Source organism: Syngnathoides biaculeatus, chromosome 23, assembly GCF_019802595.1.
Source record: "Syngnathoides biaculeatus isolate LvHL_M chromosome 23, ASM1980259v1, whole genome shotgun sequence".
NCBI classification, from domain to species: domain Eukaryota; kingdom Metazoa; phylum Chordata; class Actinopteri; order Syngnathiformes; family Syngnathidae; genus Syngnathoides; species Syngnathoides biaculeatus.
Window position 1 is genome coordinate 18655593 of NC_084662.1, and position 20922 is coordinate 18676514.

The 20922-nt window shown below is 39.5% G+C and overlaps 1 protein-coding gene across 4 annotated transcripts in view; it reads left to right on the forward strand.

Moving 5' to 3' along the window:
• LOC133496188 (neurexin-3b-like) overlaps positions 1-20922 on the forward strand; it is a 246715-nt gene that overhangs the window by 132709 nt on the left and 93084 nt on the right. The window contains exon 1 of one of the 4 annotated variants that reach the window (XM_061811440.1): positions 15112-15669. The exons of 2 other annotated variants lie outside the window; for them this stretch is intronic. In XM_061811440.1, the coding sequence (XP_061667424.1) occupies positions 15420-15669 (250 nt within the window). In that variant the 5' untranslated portion in view covers positions 15112-15419. Of the gene's footprint in view, positions 1-15111; positions 15670-20922 lie in introns of those variants that run through there. One more of the 4 variants, XM_061811441.1, reaches the window with a different exon arrangement.

Here is a 20922-nt window from a genome sequence, read left to right on the forward strand (position 1 = left end):
GCCGCCTCCCTAAATGTGGACGCAGAATACTCTCCGTTTCCCTTCAACTTGATATGCTGTTTAATCCAATCTGCAAAATTTAATATGTACACACAAATATTAAATGGAAACTCAGAATTCATATGAGAGATGTATGGAAACAAATTGGAGACTAAAGAAAGACAAAACACCAAGTTATGACCTCGGGTGTAATTGTACAGTAACTTTACCAGTAGATGATGCTAATGCTCTGCGGGATGTCAACATTTTTGCACTTGAGCCATCTGATGCGAAGCTAGGTGCTTACTGCCCCGATTCATGTTTCACTCTGGGATTTCAACTGGATTTTTTTTAACAATGAAAAAATCCATTCATCTGTTTTCTGAGCCGCTTATCCTCACAAGGTCACGAGAGTGCTGGAGGCTCTGCCTCCACTGACCGCCAATCCCTGGTGTAAATATTCGAGCCTCTTGAGATTACTGTATCGAGTTTAGTCTTACGTTAAACAGTCACCAACCTTGATCATAATGTATCAGCTCATTGTTTGACTATTACAACGAGTGGAATCTTTCAGGCTCTATCTAGCCATCATCCATCTATCCACCAATCCATCGATTGGATCAAAATGGAAGCGGCACAGAGGAACAGCTCCATAATAATTCTTGTCTGTCTGGGTACTTTAATAAGAACACGTTTAGGTCAACTCTATCAGTCTAATAAGCCTCTCCAAAAACAAACTGCAACATCAATATGAGAACAGTGAAACAAATCCCACTAATTGCTATGGAGAAGGGGGTCTGGAATTAAGGAGAACTGTTTTTTTTTCTTCCAGTGTTTCGAATGATTTTTCTTCTAAGGCCCGATGAGGTGTCAAATTGCTGCGCTTGGTGGACCTCATTCTCGTAAACCTTTTTCCTCATTAAACTTTCCTTCGTTGAGCACCTTCCACCCAAAAGACGTTGAAAGGAAAATGTGCAAGAGCGAGTAAGGGCAGAAGGCAAGTGTATGAGGGGAAAATCAAAAGTTCAAGGTTCACCCAGTGTAAGCACTTTATCAGCCAAGTGCAGCTTCTCTCCACCAGGCAGTTGCTGTATGTTTACGTGCGGAAGTAGGTCCTATCAGAGGGGTTTAGCAGTATCTGAGAAGGGCTATGATGTGCACTTTATCAGCACAAAGTTGAAGAGTTCACCCAGCAGGCTGAGTGGTACATCTGATACTCTAGTATGGAACGTAAAACCCTCCCTACCCCTATACCCAAGTTATTCTACAGAGAGCTCAGTGACGAACAGCTTAAAGCCTTGCTAACCAACCACACTACCCGCCGCCACCTTGACAAATTTTAACTTCACCCAAAATAACACCTCAAATTTTTTATTTTAAACTGCCTGTTTTGTGTATCAGTTATTCAACATTGGGGTTATATTAATGTATTATATTAATAGTCTTATAATATCCTGAAATTATTTCAGTACTCATGTAATATAGATTTGTTAAACTCTTTGGCAAATACATTTCAGAGAGAAAATGAATGCCTGCGCATTTTCTACATTAATAATCTGATTCATAATTTCTTAGTCATTTGTCAGGCTGTATTGTAGTTTTTTGAAATGGTGACTTTTGGGTTTTTGTTTGCTGTACGCTATGATCACCATAAAATATTTCACTATGAGGTGTCTGCGGTACCGTTCTTTAATGAATTTATTTTATAAATTGAACTAAAGTCAATGAGGCTCTATCCTAATTTCTAATTTTGTCCCTGTATGCGTTGCTTTTTCTTTGTCTTATTGTCACTTTTTACAACACTTGTTACAAAACAATTAGTAGCTTCAACAAATGTTAGAGAGGGAAAATCCAATTGAAAGAAATTCAAGCTCAATGTGCAAAATTTTTACCTGATCTTAGTGTGGTTGAGCAGCAAATGGTCTTTAAAAAGTTCTTACTGATGCTTCTTCTGTAGTCTTAGGGTGATTTCATTAATAACAGAGGAGTTGGCTTCATCAATGATTGAGCAATGGCTTGCACAGAAAGACAGGCATGAGACTCGACAGGCGTGGAGAGGCTGATTTTCTCCTCAATGCTGTGTATGCGTGTGAGTGTGTGGGCAAAACAGAAGCCATTTTCCAGCTCAAGAGACACAGGCTTTCATTTTGACCTGACTGGCGAGGGTAAACAGTAAGGAAGCAACGAGTGTCTGGCATCTGGCATCCGCTCAAGAATCCTTCTTTAGAGTTTGCGCTCCCAAATGAATGCTCTGACGTTATCTTTATGACCTCATCAAGGTGAGGCCCTGTTGGATTGACAGTGCTGTTGCAATGAAACATACTCGCTCTCAAGATTCTGACTGGACTGGTGTGGCCTTGCCATGAAGGATTTACATGGCCTAATAATGAGGGACAACGGAGGATGGATACTTTTTAGTCTCGATTGATTCTTGCCTGTATTTATGAGACAAGAGACAGTGGTTTCTTAAACAAAAACAGGCACCGCTAATGTCTTTACTGTCACTATTATTCCCTCCCGCAATCAGGGTATCTGTCACTGTTGCTGTCAGGGGTGGAAAAAAATGCAATGAAGATAAATGTAGGTGTTTTGCTTGTTCGTTACAGTAGAATGTGCAATGTGAAGTGGGTGTCCAACCGTTGAACAGGTGTCATTCTGGTGGCCATTTAAAAAAAATTTACTTCATGAACAGAGAATCTTTCATTTGAGCCTAACTTCCCATCACCCTCAATCTTTTCCTCAATCACTCTGCTCTGCTTCACACACTGAAAATTGAGAGTGGATTAACAACGTACTTCAGGACGCTGTCATTTTGCTTTATTAATGTGTGTTTAGACCTTGTGTTAGGAGACATGATCATTGACGGGCATGTGCGTTATAAAGACTGCTTGGAAAGAGCCTTTTGGGGGATTTATTACTCTGGAATTAGCATAAAGGAAATGCACTCTTGGCCATAACCAGAAATGTAAAATCACTGTTCCTTAAAGCAGGATAACGAACACTCATTTTCTCGTATTTTGTTGACACTCCAGGGCATGTGTAAATCACATCGAATTTCACCAATGTTTTGTTTTCCCCCTTTCATTCCTGCAGGATTCTTACTCATCACACAAGCCTGAAAACAATAAAACACACTATGTACTAACTTTGAAAAGTGTCTGCTTTTAAAGTACATCTCACAAAAAGCCAAAGAGCAAACAAAACATACTCCCAGAGTTAAACCTTGGATGCTTGTTGAACTCATATTTTGTGCGGTATGCTAACCTCAGTTGAACACGATGAAACCTCAATATTCATACTGTTCATTATAATGTTAATGTACTATATTCCGATGCAATATTTGAGGCTTTTTTTTAAGTAAAAATTTAATTTATGTAATCATCTTTGTGTGTTTACCAAATTTAGCAGGTCTCTTCTATTATTATATATGGAACTATTAAACCTGTTTAACCTTTGTTTATAGTATAAACATTTTTTAATATCTTACTATTCTGACTCCACTTGTTTTTTTGTTTTATGGAATGAAGTGCCAACTTGTTCTCAAATCTTCTCCTCTAATTCGGAAAAACATTATGTACTGTAGTTGCACAGCTGCAACTGCGTGTTCTATTTCACTTTCAGTCCTTTGTGGCGTGCATTTGTTATGTTCACCATTCATGACTAGCCCGTGTAATACAGGCATGATAACATCTCTGAAAATAATTGTGATCTTTTAACAAAGAGCCACCCTCCAAACATGGAGTCATGTGCTTCCTTCCATGTGAGTTTAATAGACCCTGAATTCACTCAACAGCTTGGACAAGCGTCATCTTTTGTGGTCCATGTTTAATGCCATGTGATTAATCCACACAACAGATTTAGACACAAGGCCACGGACAGCATATCAAGTAGTGTGTGTCACTTTGTTACGGCTGCTGCACGTATGCAAACATCTGGACTTCATTGCAGAGACTCCATTTATCCTTGCAACATTAAATCTGTTCACCTCTGCAGTGGAAAGTGTCTCATTCAATGGCTAACTAATTAAATGCAATTCTCTCCTTCCATTAGAGAGATAATTAAGTAGAAAAACAGATCCCATCTCATTGCGCTTGTACTGTATGCACAAATAAATCGACGCCGAGATGAAGTAAAATAGATGCGACCCTGAAATTCCGCTGCCGTTCAAAAGTTTCAATTGGATGAAGTCATTAAAGGTTATATTGCGCCTCTATACACACAAATAGATTCATTGGTTTCTCATTGGATAAGGATAGCCTGAATAATCTTCAGATTTCATCGGATCTTCCAATTCCAAACACATTTGGACTGGTAGGCTCCTACTTTGCCAGTGATTATACTTCATCACATTGTGAGGTAGGATCATCCTGCATTCTGTTGAATTATGTAAAAATGTGTGAGACTCTGCGGAGTATGAGATAGCATATACCGAGTGTTAATTTTGACAGCACTTTTTAATTAGGTTTTAATTATACGGCGAACTCTCACTATTCTCAGAGCTTAGGGACCTCACCCCAACAAAATAGGTGACATGTTCTTGTAATCGATGCCCCATCGCAAATCTTGCTAGTTTAAACTTAAATTATACAAAATGTAGATTCCAAAACATTATATTATCAAGGACTAATCTTGAAATATTTCCTTTAAAAATAAATGGCTTAAAGGTGAGTTGATTTTAAAAAAACAAAACAAAAAAAAAAAGTGTCATGAATATAGGAATTTAAATCTTTTTATTTTAGTGGGCTTTGTTCTACAATGTTTCGGTTGACGAAATGTACAGTAGAGTGACTTAGCTAAAATGTAAAATATTTTAGTTCATAGTCAAGTTTAAATGTATCAACACAGATACATTTAATTTTTGTCATTTAAACACATTCACCTTGATTGAGGCTACCTGACATCACATCTAAGTTATGGTTTCCCTCAGATGGCCATTATGACTGTAAAACCATAAAAAAAATTTAATTGCCTCATCATATTCACACACAAGATTAATGAATTCGTTTTGGAAACAGAAATCAAGGGTTCAATGGGTTTATCAACTATTCATGTTTGGTAACACAAGAATGTTTGTAATATTTAAATGTTATCATTTATGATATATGACAATTTGGAATTTTGGTTCAGTTTCCCACAAGAATCATGGAAATTGACACACGATTTGCCTTCGTGGGTCACATAAAATCATGTCATGGGCCGCATCTGGTACCCATGCCTTGAGTTTGACACCTGTGCATCTAGTTTTTCTGTCTATTCCTGGGTCACAGCTGAACACACTTCGTTTTATGCTCTGAACTGATGCCTTATGCTGCTTGTTAACTTTTAGGGGCTTTGCCAGTGACAATAGTGTCACACAATTTTACAGCACATAGTGACATTTTCCATAATGTCAAACATAGATCTCCATATGTCCACGGATCTCTTTCTCCCAGGCAAGACATGTTGCATGTGTTGGAATCGAGGTTCGTGCATACTGTAATGCACTAGCAGGGAAAAACCCAACATTTCAAATCCCAATAGTTTGGGTTGAGTGCAGAGGCAAAATGGACATTTAATTGAATCAAATTAATATTTTTGTTCGTTAAAATTTAATTTTGCTACAAGGAAAAAAATACGTTGACAAAGAATGGCAAAAATTATTGGTCAACATAATTATCACCACCTGTACCACTTCCCCTAACATTAGAAGAACCAATTTAGGTCATCATACTGAAAGTGATACATGGCGTCTGGCTACTTTCAGTGGGGTCTTTACGGTTGTCGTGTATGTGCTTAGTGTTTACATGAATTTAGGCACCTCTCCTTTCTCCTCTGACAGAGCAAAGCTGCAAACATGTAAGAATATGAAAGCCCGTGTCTGTTTAAAAGCCTAAAGCTGTCGTCAGCATGCCCAATGTGGGGAGACATTCAAGCAGATGTTGCTGCTCAGGCTTGATTGCCTTCATCAAGGCCCATCAGGGATTGCACTTAGGCTAACCAGAACCAATGAAGAAAAAGAACAACGTCCCAAGTTATTTTAGCCATGCACGGCTACTCCATTTGCTACATCTGAAATATTGACGTCACTCGCTCTTTCTCATTGCTTTGTGCTGTGTGTCTTGCATCCTTTAGGTCCAAAATTGGTTGGATTAGATTTCTGTGTTAACCAGTAAATTGCCTTTGTCTTCACCCATTATAGTCATTCAGTTGAAAAGTTATTTATCGAAATGGAATTGGGAGTCTTACATATTGTCGTAATCTGCGTTACCATTTGGACAGCAGATTTCATGCTGGTGAGAGAGAGAGAGAGAGAGAGAGACAAAGAGAGAGAGGGAGGGAGGGAGAGAGAGAGAGAGAGGTTAGATGAATAATATTGGAAAAGATAAGGGGAAAACCACTAGCTGTAAACAAGTTGAGGGAAGTAAAGCATTATATGCGTATTACAATGCCACATTCGATGTTGGTGTTGTATGAGTCAGTCAGTGTTACGTGGACAGGATAGGACAGGAGGAGAAGCATAAAGGATAGGGTTCATGGACCTGGCTGTACAACTGATGAGTGGTGGAGCTGGCTATGTAAGTTCTAAACACCTGTAAGATCAGACTGCAAGTGAGGGGATACCCAATAAATTTTGAAAATGCTATTTGTAGCAATGAGTGAGTGCCCCCACACCCAGTGAATAACTCCCAGGGGTATGCGTCTGCAGACACATCCCAGTGAATTGCTTGCATCGTGGGTGCTAAGGACCAAGCTTTTAAACTTTCAAAGGACCACATAAAAACTGTTGTAAAAATTTCCGGCCCACTTTATCATCCAATAATCCCGGAATAGTTTGTGCTTGTTTGAGGATTCTTAGTTTGGGAATGAATTCTTTTTTTTTTTCCATTTTTAATTTCATTTTCTTTGACATAGAATTGACGTTTCCACTTTGTAAAGGCCCATTATCCATATGGCATTGCGTAATCTTCTCTTTTTTTCTCCTAATTAGGCATATCTACTTTACACCCATTCTCTCATATCTCCTGAAAAATGACTCACAATCATTGCAGAGCTCTTTACAGCTATAATTACTCCACCCCGTATTCATGAGAGCACCCAATGTGAAATGTCACTATTTCCCAGCATGCCTGGTGGTGTGATCGGCCAACTGTACTTGGACCAGTGCACAGGTAGCCTTAGCAAAATTAAGCCTGGATCATGGTCAAAGGGGTGCACGGTTGAATTTTATCACCTCTCTGCAGAGCCTTACTGGGGCAAAATGACCAATATTCAGTTACCCCTGGGGTAATTAAAAAATGATTTCCGTTTAATTCATATACTGCTGGTGAAGCATGATATCATTATTGGAGGGCCTTATAAATCAAGATTAGAACAGCTCCAGTGCATTTTAGAACTATACATTTGTACGATGGTGGGGAACTGTTAAAATACCGAGATACTACGAATTCTGATGTTTTTTTTTTTTAGTGCATTACGTTCATCTCGTCAATTCCCCTGATACATATAACACATAGGACCCTTTTCACGACTGAGATTTGGTACACTGATAAGTGTTACTTCAGAACACAAGGCTAAGATTTCATACCTCCTTTAATGTGTGTGTGTGTGTATATATTATATATATATATATATATATATATATATATATATATATATATATATATATATATATATATATATATATATATATATATATGTGTACAGCTAGCTGCTGAGCTGGCAGTCCCTACCAGTTTCTGACGTTTTCCAGAAAGTAGAATGAAGGAGTGTGTGTGTGTTTGTGTGTGTGCTAGAAAGGGGCAGCAAGTGAGTATCTGTTGTTACACTGCATATTATGTAGTAGTTAAACTCTTTGTGGCCTCACAGTGACATTTTATGTCGGTTGAGTGGCAGTGATTTCAGCTCTTTGTACAGTACTTTGTATTTTGCTACCAGAAAACAGGTTAGTTTCTTGTTTACTTGATTGTCTTTGTCACCAATTGTGTCCATAACTTTAATGGACGGGATTTTTATGCACAGCCGAGGAGTAGAGGCTTCCAGTTTGGTGACCTCAGTATTGCATAAGAAGCAGAATCAGCTTTATTTGGCCAAGTGTGTAAAAAAAAAAAAAAATTAAAAAAAAAAAACAAAAACATTTTTCTCTGGCAGACGGTGCTACTCTGGTACAAGCAGAACAAACAATAACAAAGCAGCAAGAACAAAGAACAAGAGACAATTCTATTTATAAGAACTATTCCTAACAAATGTCGTGCAAGATGTTAAATCTTCTTAATTTAAAACCGGTACAAGATAAGTGTGTCAACGTCCCACATTGTGTAAAACTTGTACAGAGTCCCTTTACCCATTCGCGATTCGCGTAATAGACCAGTGCAATGACATTGCAATGACAATTGTGCAAAGAGAGCCAGTTAACGTGATGAATCGTGTGATAGTCTACAAAATAAATTACCAATACTGTTATTGATTGGACCAGCAGAATGTGAGTGTCCCACCAATGGCACAAAGCAGAAAACAGTAAATTTACTGATTAAGAATATAATGACTTAATTGCCAGAGGGAAAAAGCTATTCGAATGCCTGCTAGTTTTGATGTGCATTGATCTGTAGTGCTTTCCCGACAGAAGGAGCTGGAAGCTCTGGTGGAGGATGGAGGATCTGAAAGAATCTTGCCTACTCTGGACCTAGTTTGTATTGCGTGTAAGTCCTCAGTAGCAAGTAGAGTGGTGACGATAATCCATTCAGCTTTTTTGATTGTTCGTTGCAGTCCGAGTTTTTTTCCTTTTTTGTCGCGGCCCTAAATCAAGACCCACAGTACTGATTGGATGACTGCTGTGAAGAGCTGTCTCAGTAGCTCTTGTGACAGGCTGTGCTTCCTCAGAAAGCCGCAAGTAGTACATCCTTTGCTGGGCTTTTTTGAGGATGGGATTGATGTTCGTTTCCCACCCCAATTTCCTACCGTGACCTATGGTCACAAGCTGTGGCTCATGACCGATGGAATAAGATCCCGGATACAAATGGCCAAAATGACTTTCCTCCATGTGGTGTCCACGCTTTCCCTTAGATATAGGTTGAGAAGTTCGGTCATCCAGGAGGGGCTCAGGGTCGAGCTGCTGCTCCTCCACATTGAGAGGATCCAGATGTGATGGCTAAGGCATCTGATGCGTATACCTCGTGGGTGATTCCCTTGTGTGTTGGGCATTTCCCTTCAGGAGGAGAACCAAGGGACGACTCAGGACACACTGGAGAGACTGTCTCCCGGTTGGCCTGTGACTGCCTCAGAATACACTTAGTAGAGCTGCAGGAACTGGTGGAATAGAGGGAGGTCTATTTCTATTCACATATTAATTCCTGGGTAAAGTGGATCTTTGAGGGCTAAATTTACCTATGTTTTTGTCTGTTTTATTCTTATTTAAAACTTTATTTTCACTAAAAACTGTTCCATATTGTTTGTTGAAAAGTAATGTAATAAAAATTGATAAAAATAGATTTTTCTCTAACATGAAGAATAGTTGTGGTTAACAATTATTACAATATTGATCAACGTAATCATGATTATTATTTTGGCCATAATCCCGCAGCCCCACACAATATCATTCATGCGTTTAATGGAAAATGGTGGGAAGGGTGATTGCTTTGTAAAAAAAAACAAAAAACAAACAAACATATATTGTCAAAGTCAATGAAAAATTAAGGGTTAATGGTGATCTACAATCGAATTTAAAAAACAATGAAACATAGTTCCACTAATCAATCTTATTTTTTGGGGTGGGGGTTGCTATCCAGTAGATGCATTATGTGTTCCAATTGATACTGTAGGAATCCTTGTCTGAGTGTCCATTTGTATTTCTCATGCATATGGAACATCAGTCTAGTGCAGCAAAACTGAGCATATTCCAAATGTAATGGTTTCTTTTTCCAACACTTTACCAAGAGCAATCGTCTTTTTCTCAACAAGTCAGCATCACGGATCTCACCCGCATAGCTCAAAAAGCCCAATGGATCTTTCTCAATATGGTTTGAGCTATATTTCCATCATTATTCATTGCATCTGAAAAGCTTGGCCAAATGACGTAACATCTGAAAAAAGAAATTATTTTTGCTCCCTGACTTCTCCTACATCTCATTGTAATTTACTCACAATTTACTGGGATTAGTTGTTGTGAATGTGTTTTAACGGCAAAGGGATAGTTTGAAACCTGTAAAAATGGTACAATAAATCTACTGCATGTGCCAAAGGAGGACCAAACACATATATATGTTGTAGCAAATATTTAATTGAAACATATTGTGCATGATGTTTTCCTAGTGTTTACCGCTTTGGTTCAATAGATATAGCCATGTATCGGACAATCTTTTCTTCCAAAATACTGCATTGTGAGCTGCTCTGTCCTTCCCACATCTTAAGTGGGGAGCCTGCTCCACCTGTGATACAGGGCACAAAAATAGATTATCCTTGCTAGCATCAAGTCACATCCTTTGCTTTTGGTAAAATGTCATGCAATATGGCAAATATAATACTCCCTTATGATGATGTGACCCTCATTGTGGTACCTGTTCTGACCAGTTATTCATTTGTGTTTTTAGCTTAGCTTGTTACATGCCATGTTGTCCTCCTACGGTGTGTCCGTCTGTCTTTTATAATTTATTCATTTGGTGCATTTTTAATCTTTCAAACAGAATGACTGTCAGTTTTGTTTTTATGACTCATTCATTATTGAGGATGTCAGGGTGCAGTTCAGTGAAAAGGATTGGATTACTGCACCTTAGTGGTCAGTGTATGACCCTCGTGTGTGTGTGTGTGTGTGTGTGTGTGTGTGTGTGTGTGTGTGTGCGCGTGTGTGTGCGCGTGTGTGTGCGAGTGTGTGTGCACGCATTTGTTGAAATGAAAGGCGAGAACAGACAATCGCTTGTTGCAGATGTGGTTCAACACAAAGCACAATTGTCCGAGCTATTTCATATTTAGCCTTGCCAAATGTCTGATGTCAAAAAGAAAAATGGACCTCGTGTAAAGTAGCAATTACCAGTACTAACACAGTGTTATAAACATTGCTGCGATCAATAAATGCAAATGGGATTGACAGGTGGATATACTACACAAGTTACTTCATGATGTGTTAAGCACATTTTGTAATGCATTTTTTTTTCTTTGTTTGAGAAATTCTGAGTAACAGATTAAACACCAGCTTTCCTAATGCACTTTGTCCACACATACGCTGAAGAAAGTCTTAAAACGCAGTATTCCCAGAGATTTTTTTCAATAATCATTTCTAATAATCAGTCCTTCCCTGCAAATTTAGAAAAGTATCTTGGTAGCAATACAGTTCTCCCCCACTGTAAATGACCGCAACAATGCAGTACATATGGGATATATATTAATATCGCTCTGATAATGTAATTCCAAACATGGAGCATCATTATCTCTGCGACACACTTTGGATCTTTTTAGTTTGTCTGGGTTTACCTAATGTTGAGAAGGGAAATTGTATTCTTTAGTTCATTAGATTCATTAATGGAATTTTAGCAGGCAATTCTAATATGAGCAAAGACATCAGATACTGTACACGTTGCGGTCTGTATACACAAAGCTCCGCAGTATGTATTTTTCAGACTGATGACTTAGAAGTTGTGTATTTAATTAAATTAACTTTTGAATCCTTCCTCCACTGTGAGCCCTCTCCATTACACTAAAATGTTTTGCACTTATTCGCCACAGTGTGGGACAAGCCAAACTTAATCTGTCACGCAGACACACCGCCGAGTGTAAAGCTCTAATTAGCATTGATCTCGACAACGGTTCATTACCAAGTCAGTGAAAGAATTCACACTGCCAATATTCTTTTTTTGGGGGGGAAGGGAAGTGATTCACAGAGGGGGGTGGGAATTCTTCATCAATCAGTGGACATGAAAGTTATGGCATGGTTCTTCCATGTTCAAATTTGTAGTTGTAAAATCATTCTGAATATATTTAAATTAATTCAAGCAGGGATTATCACATTGCACATTGAATGGACATTTTTTTTTTTTTTTTTTTGGGCAGTTGACTACAGTCATCCGGGATGATTTCATGATTAACTAAATTCTATGCTTTAACTTGGCTCATCTTTGTCAACACACATCCAATATAATCAGTCCTCTAACATGGCTGAATCATACTAAACCGTGATATACCAGTATTGTCAATTACTTCTGGACTCTATCTCTCATACATACAACTCTTGTTTTTTCCTGATCTTCCAATAAAATGTAGGTATAAATTGACACTGACATAGTTATATTCAAACAAAAAGCTTGGATGATGCAATGTCCACTCTGGCATTTTCCAGAGTGTAATTAGCATGAACCCACTGTATTATCGGAGCTTAATTCGGGTACTTTTTTTTTTTTTTAATACTTTATAGTCCTCGGGTAACACATCATCCTCCATCACGCTGTCTGGGGGGATGTAATACATCACTGGGCAGTGGCTACACTCACAATGTTTACAAATGTGCTCGCCTGCGTTGTATGAATTCTCTCAGATGCTGCTCCCCCCCCCCCCCCATCTTTTTGCACGGATCAGTGAATGTCAGAATGTCCTCTTTCCACTGTCGCTCATTTGCCCAGCAAACATTATCCCTGTGTTCTGTGCTCCCAACAAGCATCACAATTACTCTGCCTGTGGGTGTCTCAGATAAGAGTCCTCTGAAATAAATAATGCCAAGGAACATGTTGACAAATGCACAGAAACTGTATGAGCTTGAGGTTTGCTTCCTCCAAGCAGGCATTAGATTTGTTAAGTCCATCATCGTATCAGTGGCATGAAATTCACACCGTATCCGTTTTGCCATTTCTGCCCATTTTGCACTGGATTTCAGCAACCAGTCGGACAGGTTGATTCACAATATATATACTAGATGTGGAAAAACCAAGGTGATGGATCCGCAGTCGGTTGAGCAGATTCTTTGGAATGAATGGCTGGAAGGGTTAGAAGGATTATGGTTCGAGCGAGAAAAGACGGGGCTGTAATGAACCCATGCTAGCTAACAGAAGACTGGATACTGCAGTCATATCCTCCACAGTCTTCACTTTGCTGCAGCGGTCCACTTGTTTGTCACCCTCAAGTTCCTGGATAACTTATTCATTTATATCTCAACAAAGCCACATGTCAAAGTGACTACATTTTTGTTGCCCTTGTCATTTGCTAGCATGAGGTTTTGAATGATGTGTTCATCACGGCAATTTTTTTCAGCTTGCTGCATAGTTTTCTTTCACACACACAATAAATTTAAACAAATAAAAAAAAAAACACACACTGGCAAACTAGTGTGCAACCATTGTCATTTCAGCCAATCAAAGAAAAAGTGTGAACTAAATTGCATCCAGTGGTGATCCAACAAAAAAGGAGCTCATACATGCAGATTGGTTTTCAAGTCAATCCTCTATTCTACACTTTGTTTTATTAATTAATTTCAAGGAAAAATATGAAGCCCATTTTTCATACTTTTCAATATTTCACCATTTCTAGCAAGTATTTTAATGTCTGTGACATGCTGTCATCAAAATCAAAGAGTGAAGGACATCTTTACAGCATATTGCTTGCCTTGGAGAACTCGCCTCATCCAGTGAGGCAGCCCACATCCTGCCTGACATGGGACAATGGTGAGCTCGGCTTTTTTTAGATTGACAGTGACCAGTAGGATGAATGTCGCCAGGCAAATGCAAGCGCATAGCTGCCGACATTTAGCCGTCTCCTCTTCCACCTCACTCAGCAATAAGTGTCCACAGCGGATGGATGGCTGCTTGTTTCTATGAGTTGAAGCAGATTCCCTACCCCACCCCCCCTAATGAGTGTGGAGCACAGACAAGTGCATATGACAAGGGAAGCATTTGTGGCGCACGGACACATTGGCAAAACCAAACTGAAAAGATACTGCTCAATTGGGTTCTTTGACTCTGGAAAGCCAAAAAGGAAAGGTGCCAAGTCATTGGTTTAGAAATGTCTACATTCACACTGTAGGGTCTGATGCTAAATTTCGATTTATTTATTTATTTTTGTTAAATCCAATCTTCTTATAAAGTTATCTTTAAATTTTGTCTGCTTTATAGATGCATGCAAAAGAGCCCTGAAATGGATTTGAAAAATTCAACTTGAACTGTTTACTATGACATGGAAATAGTCATGTGCAAAAAAATCAGAGCCATTCATTCTCTCTCTCTCTCTCTCTCTCTCTCTTTTGTTTTTCTTTTTACAGCCTCTTTTTTAATCACTCAAATGATGAATAGCTTTTGCCAAATTAACTTTGACAAGTAACACGATTAAACAACAGTGTCGTGTTTGGTTTGCAGAAATGGCTCCCAAAAGTTTAAAGATTGACAGACTAGGGACTTGAAAATAAAATATTTTCTTTTTTATGTTCTTTTATTTGGGTCTTTTAATTTCAATAGGCCTTTTAGATTCATCAAAATCAAGATTTAGAAGGGTAGTTTCCTGCTGTCATGAAGCGACGTTCTGTTCATATCCCAAGAAGTATTTGAAATGAGCTTCAGGGCACGCAAGTTATCTTTCTCTCAAATTCTTTTATCTGAACTGTCTTTCCACACTCCACCTCTCAGCTCGTCTTGTGCCTCCCCTTACGCACCCTCCTCCCCTCCCCTGTGAGGAGGACCTCTCTTCTGCAGTGGCTGAGTTGCCCACATCCTCCAGTCGGATTTGCATAGGTTGGCCCACTTGCTGCCTTCTTCCCATCATCTTCACTTAGTTTCACCTGAGACCCCCCCCCCCCCCATACCTTACCCCGTCACATCTTACTCCCTCCCTGCTTTTTCTCCTTTTTTTCTCATCTTGGATTCTGTCTTTGCATTAGACCTCTACAAATTAATGTAGGTGAAAAAGGAGTCCACTATTTCAGCAAATACTAAGTCCAAACTTCCCAAAAATGAAATTCACTTCATTGCCCGAACAGTAGCCAGGTTTCTGCCGGGGAGACAAAATAAATAAAAATCTTGACCGTTCTCCTGTGCCATTGTGTAGGGCTCCCCTTCTCTCTCTCGCTCTCTCTCTTTCCTTTTCTCTTTGCATCCCTCCCTCCTCCTCCTCCCCAGTCTCGCTGTGTGATATCAGTGGCTTGACAGTGTGGAGCAGCGCAGTGGGGTAAAGCGAGACTGGCAGAAGGCTCTCTGCTCCCTTTCTCCTCTCCTCCTCACTCTGCCCGCAGGTGAAGAAGCGAGCGCAGGGGCTGATTCCTGGTGCCGCCAGCAGCTTGACTCTCCTGTAGCCACATAGGCTGCACGGTCTCCTCACCGCAGAAAGTAAAAGCCAGATTGGATTTTGCTTCAAAGAAGAGGCAGGAAAGCACAGATACGAGGTCTTCCGCTTCCCATCAAGTGGAGTCTTCATTTGTTTTGCAGAATTTGTTGTGGAGTTTCCTCCTTTTTCGTTTTTCTTTTCATTTGAATACCTGTTAAGGGGTGGGGGCGTGAGCCATGCTCCCCAAAGGAAAGGTTCTGGAGGGCCACGTGTTCTGGATGTTGCTTTGGGCAGTGGTATGGACAGTGCTTAGCGGTGCTTTTGGGTCCTCGTCCTCAGACCTCCAACTCTTGTCTTCTACTCCTGGATCCCCCCAGGCCCCCGCCCTCGCTCAGCCAGAGTACTCACAGGGCCCTCAAGGGTCCAGGTACCATCAGCCACTTGTGTCCATATACCGCTCGCCGGCCTCGCTACGACTTGGACACGGTGAGTTTTGCCATCAGCCACCTTAAAGTTTTTGACATTTATCATCTTAAATGAGGCCATTAGAAACCACCGGGTTTCAATATTTTAATTTTGTCCCCTTTCACTGTCTTCCCCCAGCTTTCCCCTTTGCCACATTCCAAAGAACTAAATGTAGTTCACATCAGGTCTGCATTATTGAGCCATGCATCATTTATCTGTTGATTGTCTGTGAGAGGGTCTGATGAGTACAATTCTCAAATGAAGATTTAAACGTCAACTGGATGATCCCTCCTGCTTCACTTAAGTGTCTTGACGGTGTTGTAGCTCAATAAGATCGTTTATCAAGTTCACATTTAACTACCATTTACATGGGCACTAAGGATGAGCACATTTCGAAGAGAATGGCTGGGGGCGGGCTTGCTGCTCATGGGAATCAAATTCCATTTCATTATCGACTTCTGTTTTGTTGGTACGTAACGTGAACTCCTTGCAACATAAGCTGTAACGAGGGCGGTTGGTGGAGCGTTCATTATCAGAACTTTCTATATTCTTTTCATAGTGTTGAAAGACACCAGGATAGAATTAGGACTCATTGTTCTGTTAATACTCCCAATTCATTCATTACTATACATGTATCCATCCATCCATTTTCTTGGCTGCTTATCCACACAAGAGTCACGGGGAGCGCTACAGCCTATCCCAGCTGTCAGCGGGCAAGAGGTGGGGTACACCCTGAACTGGTTGTCAGCCAATCGCTGGGCACATAGAGACAAACAGCCGCGCTCAGAATCACACCTAGGGGCAAGTAAGAGTGTCCAATTAATGTTGCATATTTCTGAGATGTGGGAGGAAAGCGGAGTGCCCGGAGAAAACCCATGCAGGCACGGGGAGAACATGCAAACTCCACATTGGCGAGTCCAGGATTAAACTGTTTGGCCAACATTTTCCAGTGCTGCCTATACATATATCAAATGGAAAATATTTATCAGTGTTTTGGTGAAGTGAAAGAAGATGCGGATTCAAATCTGTATTGTGTTTGCATCTTCTCGTCATGCTTGTGTGTGGGTTTTCTCTGGTTACTCTTGTTTCTTCCCACATCCCCAAAACAGAAATACTAATAGAAGACTAAATTGTTCATTGCTGTCAACGGAAGCGTTTGTGTATATACTTTCCATTATGTTCTTTACGTTTGACTGGTGATAAGTTCAAGGTGTCCCTCACCTCTCTCCTGCAGAGCTAAGATAGTGCACTAGTCCACACAAGTCCACTATCTACGATCTTAATAAGGATACACAGTACTGATGGGAAGTTTCATGTGGATTCATACATCGAACGTTGAACACTGGGATATTGGTTGACCTTCAAATTTTGAAAACACTTTTTTTGCAGTCGGAAATAATGAAACAAAAAAAACAAAAGCAGTGTTTGATGAGAACATATTCATTATGTATGTTAAGTGAGACATTAACTTTCTTCATCTTCCAAGTGTTGAAAAATAATTTGGGCATTATCAATATTAAAACATGAAAATATATTTTTTAAGTTAAATGGCAAAGGGGTAATGCTAGGTTATTTGCAAAACCTCAATTTTGATGTTACGTTGTTACTTTAAATCTTATTTCACATAACTTTTAGTTTATAGACTTTTCTTCACACAATGGCCATCGGCACAAAAAGCCAATTAAATACTAAAACACATTTTTAATTGCTCACTGTTGTGTACCCCTTTGCAAGAGTTTGTCTTAATCTTAAACTCTAACATAAGGTCTGGTGCAATATAGTATATGATGTCATTTTTGAAATTTTGACATTTACAGGGAGGGGTACTAGAACTTTCGATGTTCTGAAGCATTCAATGTAATGTTATGAATGAATACAAAAATATTAAAGAGTTTTTTGACAGGAGTTTTGAATAACTAGTGTGTACTATTTTTTTATACTAAACATCAGACTGTCTCAGTCAATTTTTGATTGGTGGGGTCAAACGTGTTGGAACAGTACAGATCTCGCTTGGAATTTTTTTAATTTTTTTTTTACACTTCAAGAGTTTCATTTTTAGCACATTTGAACATGATGGAAGCAGATGAGTCTGACAAGGTGAGGAAAGGATTTGCATTACTAATGTGCTACGCCCGATTTCAATTGCAATAGCAACTTGTCTTAACTATTTTAAATACTAATTGGATGAATTGAGGCCCTTTGCTACTTTTATTGACTAAGACAACACAAGACTGCATCAATTAAAGTTCATTAAGCTTGGTCATCGATTAAATGTGCCGTCAGAGTACCAAATTTGAGCAGAAAAACTCTACCTGGTTATCAACGGTTGCATTATGTGTGTCGAGCGGAGGTGTTCCTACATATGTGAACAATTCCAGGCCCTTTTAGCAATAACTATCCTGTAACTCTGGTGAAAGCTTTTCACAGTTGTTTGCGGAAAAGTAAAAACTCGTTTTTTGTGACGACAACTGAATCACACCTGTGAGGATGTACAGTAAAATATCACATGCTCTTGTATGATATTGATTAGTTAATAACACTTTTTCACTTGTGGTATGCGCTTCTTTCTAATTGCTGACCAAAAAGAAATTGTATGTACTGATGACATTTCTATGCGTATGCAGATATTCCCAATTGTATCAACAGTAATACCCATAAATCCACCACAATTTAACAGTACCCTTGTACAGCTATTACAACGCATTCTCACTATTTTTATGAGTATATAAAGGGCAAGAGAAATCAATTATTTTTCTCACTATGCCAGTCACATAAGTACAAATTGCAGTATTTTCCTCTCAACTGGCTTGTGAGCTCATAGAGGTTATATCAGAGTGCAGTGCAGCACTACTGTTGTGTCAGCACTTATGAGCAATGAATTTCAAATACCTGCAGACTGTAGTTATCGAGGTGCTGTGTACTGCAAATTCACATACTTGTAGCACGTTCCATGATTTATTCCACCGAAGCAGAAGTTATATTTGCCCTTGTGTTGCAATCTAAAAATAACTGAAGTTCAAATCCACTGATGTTTATTACACAGCACACTTGTGATGTTATTTTAAAGCAATACCTGTGGGACTTTTTGGAATTGGGGTGCCCCGTGCACCTCCTTTCGTGACCTCACACTCCTTTAACTGCAAAGACAGAAAATCTATAAGAGGAGCTGTTTTGATGTCCAAATTATGTTGCTCGCAACGATTTTTGGCTTCTTGTCTGAGCTCTTTTTACTCAGCCTCAGTGTAGTTGTTTTCTTTTTAATATTTTTTTTTAATCTTCTGTAAAGGCAGTGTTATTTGTCATGCTGCCAGTGGAAGGAGGTGAGCACATTACCTTAATGTTTAACTGCTTCCCGGCTCCATTTTCCTTTTATAGTACAGTATATTAAGATACAGTATTTCCCGCTGCTGTAATGTTATTACTGAGCTTGCTCTTTCAACAACTCACACAGGACAAAAGTCTTGTTACACCACAAATGGTTTACAACCATGCCTGTATAAACAGTGAATTCTCAATCCATTGTTTGTCTCATGAATTGTTGCATATCTCAGTTGTGTTACTCTCCGCTTGTAGTATGGTTTCAAGAGTCAAAATCCTGAGAACACATCTCATTGCTTCCCCTTTTATTTCTTCCTCTTTCTGTGCAGGCCATACATTGTGGAGGACTATTCCTCAATAACCACATTGCACTAGTAAATCTTGTGAGATTTGCAGAAATCTCATGAGATCGCTGTATACCCCATTATAGCTCAGTTCAGACATGATCCGAGCATGTACTCGTGTATTTTTTGCCTTTACAATGGATTTTGAACATTTGATGTTTTTTTTTTTTAACTTTCTGTTTTCACTGTTCGAGTAGTGGACAAATGCCAGGCAGGTTTGATTCCTTTCATAGTCAAAGGCCCTAACAAGTGACCTTATGAACTCACCTCCTGTAAACAATGTAAAAGCCTTCTTGCTTTGCATTCCTATGCAACAAATGTTTACATTATGATAAAGATGCCTGAATTCTTTTGCTGTTCCTTTGGTGAAAATGATTCACCACAAGCTGAGCCAAGAACAAATCAATTCTGTTTCAAAATCCTTTCGACATATTATTTTACCGTATAGCCATTTATATTTCTTGAATTCTTAAGGTGTGACTCAGTCACCATTTATTTGCGGAAAAGAGCATTTAAGCGTTGAGTCCATGGCCAATTTAGTCACTCTGGATTTGCTTTAGCTCTCACAGAAACCGCAACAAAACCTTTCAAGATTAGGCAGGAAGGAGTCACGAATCATGTTTGATGGGATCCACGGTGACATCACGAGGTGAACTAACGCTTGCCCCTGAGGCCTTTGAGTGACTGCAGTCTGAGCTCATTATTGTCTCCATCACAACAGGTGGCCAGACCTTAGACCTCTCATTTTTTGTCCCTCAGTCGTCTGTCGCCATGTGACTGAGTCAGTCTGCTTTATTGAAGCCACAGGGACGTTATTAGCCACATTTGCACTCAACGCTCCCTCTCACTGACCTTGAGGACTGCAGTTGAATGATTTGCAGACAGTAGAGTCCCACCTCCTTCAGTCTCTCATCACTCTCGAAGCGTGTGACTCCAGTAATTAGCAGCTCACTAATTGATTTTGGATTCTGTGTGAAGGGCTATCGACAACAGGATGAAGTACTTTCATCGGCAATAATTTGCCAATTTGATGTTCCCTTGAGGCTTAGCAGGCTGTGTTAGGCAAAGCCAATAGAAAAGGAATGTAACATTTGTATTGACGGTGGAAAAAAAAAGTCTTCTCTCAGATGTGAGTGTATCTTAGTAATTTGTGAGAAATGAAACAACGGGCTCGTTTCGACAGATGTCGGTTCATTGTTACTTCTCCACACATTTACAACCAACAGATAATTCATCCCCTGAAAAATGTGTTTACATCCAAACAAATATTACATTTGCAGTCCCTTCTGTCTCTCTGCAATGACTGAATAAATATCTCTGGCATATCTGTCAAGTTTGTAGAATGACGCTGTTGTTTATCGCTGGAGAGTGTTAGGACACCGTGTCCATAAACAAGAGCCTGAGAAATATTTACAGACAAGTGATGGCAGATTAGGCCATACAATTGCAGACTTTCAGAGAGGTCAATCACAAACTCCTCCACCCTAGAGGAGCTAATGGGCTTGCCCAGACTCACTGAGAGGATATTACGTTGGGATTTTTGGAAGTCCCTCATCAAACAGCCAAAGCTGGCAGTGAGGCTCCATGGCCAGCCAGAAACTTGATATCATTT